Source organism: Apis dorsata, unplaced genomic scaffold (assembly GCF_000469605.1).
Source record: "Apis dorsata unplaced genomic scaffold, Apis dorsata 1.3 scaffold_34, whole genome shotgun sequence".
NCBI classification, from domain to species: domain Eukaryota; kingdom Metazoa; phylum Arthropoda; class Insecta; order Hymenoptera; family Apidae; genus Apis; species Apis dorsata.
This window is the reverse complement of record NW_006263336.1, coordinates 384,584-389,920: the sequence shown is the minus strand read 5'-3', so window position 1 is coordinate 389,920 and position 5,337 is coordinate 384,584. Positions and strand designations below refer to the sequence as shown.

The 5,337-nt window shown below is 26.0% G+C and overlaps 2 protein-coding genes across 2 annotated transcripts in view; one reads left to right on the top strand and one right to left on the bottom strand.

The window, feature by feature from the left end:
* The first annotated feature begins 42 nt into the window (after nucleotides 1–42).
* Nucleotides 43–1,705, top strand: LOC102673633 (lys-63-specific deubiquitinase BRCC36-like). Its single transcript, XM_006608332.2, has 7 exons — nucleotides 43–194; nucleotides 336–503; nucleotides 592–796; nucleotides 874–962; nucleotides 1,026–1,130; nucleotides 1,202–1,304; nucleotides 1,377–1,705. Exons 2-7 carry the CDS (start codon nucleotides 390–392, stop codon nucleotides 1,517–1,519), a joined length of 759 nt encoding a protein of 252 aa, XP_006608395.1. The 5' UTR covers nucleotides 43–194; nucleotides 336–389; the 3' UTR covers nucleotides 1,520–1,705.
* Nucleotides 1,706–1,716: 11 nt separating this feature from the next.
* The window catches only part of LOC102673754 (kinase suppressor of Ras 2), a 5,151-nt gene continuing 1,530 nt past the window's right edge, over nucleotides 1,717–5,337 (bottom strand). Inside the window, exons 4-16 of the mRNA XM_031512165.1 lie at nucleotides 5,102–5,337; nucleotides 4,842–4,995; nucleotides 4,577–4,758; nucleotides 4,236–4,499; nucleotides 4,014–4,153; nucleotides 3,811–3,934; nucleotides 3,528–3,736; nucleotides 3,288–3,464; nucleotides 2,798–2,983; nucleotides 2,601–2,734; nucleotides 2,368–2,505; nucleotides 2,163–2,292; nucleotides 1,717–2,044 (exon numbers count right to left, since the gene is read on the bottom strand). The exon at nucleotides 5,102–5,337 is cut by the window's right edge and continues 2 nt beyond it. Of these exons, the coding sequence (XP_031368025.1) occupies nucleotides 1,871–2,044; nucleotides 2,163–2,292; nucleotides 2,368–2,505; nucleotides 2,601–2,734; nucleotides 2,798–2,983; nucleotides 3,288–3,464; nucleotides 3,528–3,736; nucleotides 3,811–3,934; nucleotides 4,014–4,153; nucleotides 4,236–4,499; nucleotides 4,577–4,758; nucleotides 4,842–4,995; nucleotides 5,102–5,337 (2,248 nt within the window). The 3' untranslated portion in view covers nucleotides 1,717–1,870. The remainder of the gene's footprint in view (nucleotides 2,045–2,162; nucleotides 2,293–2,367; nucleotides 2,506–2,600; nucleotides 2,735–2,797; nucleotides 2,984–3,287; nucleotides 3,465–3,527; nucleotides 3,737–3,810; nucleotides 3,935–4,013; nucleotides 4,154–4,235; nucleotides 4,500–4,576; nucleotides 4,759–4,841; nucleotides 4,996–5,101) is intronic.

The following is a 5,337-nucleotide window of genomic DNA, read 5'->3' as shown; positions in this document are numbered from 1 at the left end:
TATATATATATGCACATGTATATAATTCTTGTTTTAATGACTTTTAAATTTTTGATGATTTTTAGCATTAATAAAATAATTATTATTTCATGAATTTATTGAACAAATAATTGAAAATAAAAATGTTGTTTAGAATAATCTAAACAACAATCGATTTTATATTTATCCTAATTTTGGTTCACATAATATTAAAGGTTACTTTTATCTTTTTTTGCTTATTTATAAAATTCAGATTTTAAGTAAAACAAAAAATAAAAATAATTTTTTTTATTTGATACGGAAACTAATACTTTAAATTTATTATACTTTAAATTTGTTAAATAATATAATTACAGGTTCTACATTTATATTACAAACATTGAATTATACTAGAATTTAAAATTTACATAATGGCTACATTTACATTAGCAAAGGTAGAATTACAAACTGATGTATACATGGTATGCTTGCAGCATGCCTTGTCAACAGAAAAATTTGAAGTAATGGGATTACTAATTGGGGATGTATGTTTTTGAATATATTTATTATTTTATGTAATTTTTTATATGTGTATAAAAAAACATTTATTATTTTATTAATAATTTTTGTTAGACAGAAGATAATGTTGCAAGAATAGTAGCAGTCATTATTTTAAGACATTTGGACAAAAAAAAAGACAGAGTAGAAATTTCAACTGAACAATTATTAAAAGCTGTTGGTGAAGCAGATCGTTTAAGTGAAGAATTAAAACGACCTGTACGTATTCTTGGATGGTATCATTCTCATCCTCATATTACAGTTTGGCCATCACATCTTGGTCAGTATATATATATATTTTTGTAAAAGTAAATTATAATTAAAAATATCATTTTAATCTAAAAAATTTATCTTTAGATATTAGAACTCAAACAAATTATCAGACAATGGATCATGGTTTTGTAGGTTTAATATTTTCAGTATTTTCAGAAAGTAAAGAATCTAAGGTAAACAATAAATAAATAATTCTAATATTATATTTTCAATTTTTTAAATGAAATATTTTATAGGAGCAAGAAATTTCTTTAATTTGTTTTCAATCTCATAATGAAAAATTAACAGAAATTCCGTTAGAAATTGTACATACACCAATAATATCAAATACATGTCTAAAAGTAAGCTTATAGATAATTAGTTAGAATTATCTGTAATTAATTTTCAATTATAATTTCTATGTATTTTTTAGACAATGACAAATTTGTTAAAATTATTGGTGCAAGAAGAAGAAGAAATGGCAGAAACATATAAAGATCAACAAGATATTCTTGCCAGCATACACAATAATGCTGGTTAGTTTATTTATTTTAATATTTGAAAGTTTTATTTAATATAACAAAAATTAATTCAATTATTAATTACAGTGAGAACACGAACATTAGTTCATATAACAGATATAATTACTAAGCCTTTGGTATTAATGTTTAAGAAAAGGATAGCTTTAAATAAATTACGTGCTGCATATCTTCGAAGGCAGCTACAAGAACTACAAAAAATATATAATTGATGAAAATTATGTTATAATTAAAGACAATGTTTCTCTATTTTTTTGCGTGTATAAGTACATTAAGTTGAATTTTTTTTGCATAGTAATTTTTGTTTTCGTATTATTTATTATTATGGAAGATAAAATAATATTCTGCATAAAAACTGTAGTATTATATAAGAAATAAAATTTAATTAATTTTTTTTCGTGTTTCTTCAGTGATGTTTTATTAACCTAAATGAAGGATATACGAATGAAACTTTCAGTGATTATTTTTATTTTACTTTTCACGAACAAAGATCTGGCAATATTTGCACAGTTCTATATTTACACTACGAGAACAACAGTGTATTTAAATAGACTTAAATGTATTCAAAACACGGATTCTGCAGAACGAGAAAGATGTATAGGATGGGAAGGACTACGTGCTAACCTTTTGCGAGGCAACTTTTCTAAACAATTTTGTAATTTTGCAATTGTAGTTAACAATTTTGCAAAATCGGGCCGATTTTCTGCGTGGTATGACCAGCAAAGCATTAAGATGTCCTAGAAATATATAAAAAAATTAATAAAAAAAATTATAATTAATTAAAATTATTTTGTAAAAAATTAAAAAATAAATTTAATTAAAATTTGTAAAATAATTTTTTATTATACTTTGTACCTTTACATCACGAGAAGCTTGTAAATTAGCTAAAGTTTGTTTCATTCCTTTGCCAACTTGCCATATAATTGCTTCAGGAGGTTGTCCTTTAAATGGCCATTCTCCACATAAAAGTTCATACCATACAGTTCTATAATAATTTTTTAATAAGTTTGATTAAAAGATCTCTTAAAATTATATTTTATATTATTTTTTTTACACTAACCCAAACGCATAAACGTCAGAAGCTTCAGTAAAAGGTAATTCTTCCTGATCCCGATTTTGTTGAGGTCTCAATCGTCGAACAATTTCAGGAGCTAAATAACATAACCAGCCAGGTGGTATACTCAATGCATTTCCTTTTCTGTTTATAAATAAAAGCAATATAAAATCATAATTATATTTTATCAAATATAACTAAATATAATAAATATAATATAATAAATAAAATATATTTACCTATTTCCATAACAAAGTTTTGTAACACTAAATAAACCGAAATCCGTAATTACAACTTTTCCGCTTTCTAAAAATATGTTTTTACTTTTGAGATCTTTATGAATTATACCACGAGCATGAAGATATCCCATTCCCTAAAATAAGTCATATTAAAATGTATTAAAATGTCGAAAGTTATATTTTTCATAAAAATATACCTGAGAAATCTGTTGAGCGATGATAGTGGTTTTATTTATATTAAATTTATCTTTACGTAAATGAATATGAGTGTAGAGAGTCATTCCTTTACTCATACTAGTCACTATCGCCAAGCGTGGAGGTTTCATGCAAGCTCCCATGAATAAAACTAGATTTTCGTGTCTAGTTTTTCGGAATGTAGCCACCTATAAATTTAAATATAATTTCAATAATATGAATATAAATTAATTTCAACAATACAATAATTTTAAATTATCTTATGCAATATTTTTCAATATTTATAATTATTGTTATATTATATTATTTATTATTAAAATTATTTATAAAATAAAAATATTTGTATGCAAAATAAATAAATAAATAATTAAACTATTATGTATATTATAAATATACATTTCAAATATATTCAAATTTGAGAGTAACTTATTATATCTTCAAATATGTTATTAATTATATGAAATATTATAATATATATTCATTTATATATACCTCCAATTTGAATGCTTCCAATATTTTGTCATCATCTAAATAATAGTCCATATTTAAGACTTTAATAGCAACATTACCATGCCAGTAACCTCTATACACTGTACCAAATCTTCCAGTACCAATGGGTTCTCCAATTTTTAATTCATCATAAGGAATGTCCCATTCTCGCATAGATAACTATAATATTAAATTAATTTAAATATAATAATAATATTGTAAACATATATTAAAATTACGTACACTATTTTGTCGAGGCCAACGACTATCTCCTGGTTCTCCATCAGAAACTTGAGAATCTTGTGAATCAACTCTAACAGGTGTTCGTTCAGAATCTGTGCTAACACTACCAGATCCTGAAACGCTCACCGTTCTTTCACTATCACTTGACATAGTTGTACCTTCGAGTTGATGAGTCTCTAATGTAACACCTTTCTCATTGAGCACAACATCTAAAAATTTAAAAGTAGAATATTATGAATTTCAATATCATTCATTGTAGTGAAATATATTACAAAAAAATTACCTGGAAAATGGAACTGTTGTTTGGCAGGTGCTTGTAGAGTTTGGCTAGTATTGGCAGGTAGCAAAGCTGGACTAGAAGGCGTTGAGCTGTTGCAGCTCGAGGTATTTGAACTAGAATCCGCGCTCTAAAAAAACAATATAATTAATAATGTACACTTAATTTTTAATGTGAAAAACAAAAAATTAAAATCACAATTAACATACCTGAAAAGGTATATTCATAGAAGAATGTGGATGCGATCGTTTTCGATCCCTTCGATTTAAAGAGCTTAATAAATTTGAATTATGATGATTAGGAGATGTTATACCAGGCTTGCTTAATATTGGAGAAACATTTACCATACCTAAAAAATTTTAATTTTAATATTTTTATAAAAGCAAATTATAAATTGATAAAATTAGATATAAACAATTTTATGTACATACCATCACCTTGTACAGTTCTTTTAAACTCATCAAAGAGTTCTTGAGGTAGGCCACAAGACGGTGGTACTTTGGATTCGCAATCTCGATGACATTTATATTTACATTCTTTGCATTTCAAACCAGTGCCTATAAACATTTGTTTATCGCAATAATCGCATGTTGTCATCATCTTAAACGTTTTGGTAAAACGGTGAGCAATTATATGGCCCATTCCTCGGGTTACAGTCGGAGTACGCGGTGACTTTGGCACTTGGAGACTTGTTACTATTAAAAATTCTGATTAAATTTTTCATATTTATACGAAATAATATAAAATTTTTAAAATAATATATTACATTTACCTGTTCCCTTAAAACTGTTATCATCACTTTCTGCACTAGAATAAGGTGGTGACTTAACAGGACTATTACTATTTAATAAAAGATTTTCCCCTGTAATGTCTGCATTACTACTGCAAGATCCTGTTTCTGTAGGTAAACGATTTCTTCGTCCTACAGAACTGACAGGATCCATATTTCCACAACTATGAAAATAATAAAAAAATATCTAATATTAATATTAATTTTCTATTTAAAAAAATCATTATAATAAAAATTAAATTATTACCTTGAAGCTGTATCTCCATTTTCAAGACGATTTGCTAATTGTGATTCATGAGATTTTGACTTAGTTAAAGGAAACACTTCTGGTTGTGATATTGTATTCTGTAAACCTATTTGATGTTTTTTATAAGGAGGAGGAGTTGTTGGAACTTTAATTCCTGTTTTGAAAAAGTAAAATTTTACATATTATATTAAATATAACTATTTCACATTATAATAATAAATTTATAGGAAAAATAGAAAATATTTCTATATATCATTTACCACGTCCTGGCCTTTGCAAAAGAGGAGTGGAAGGTGGACTAGTTGAAGATAAAGATGTAATGGAAGAAGCTTGTGCTAATATATCACTGTTAAGATTGTTGTTATTATTATGATATGGAATGCTGTCTTCTGAAGGAACAGAACATCTTGTTGTACGGGATCTTGCTGGCCTAGGAGATGCTCCTGTACGTAAATGGTGTCTATCCCAAGAATCCCAATATAAATTCATATCACTG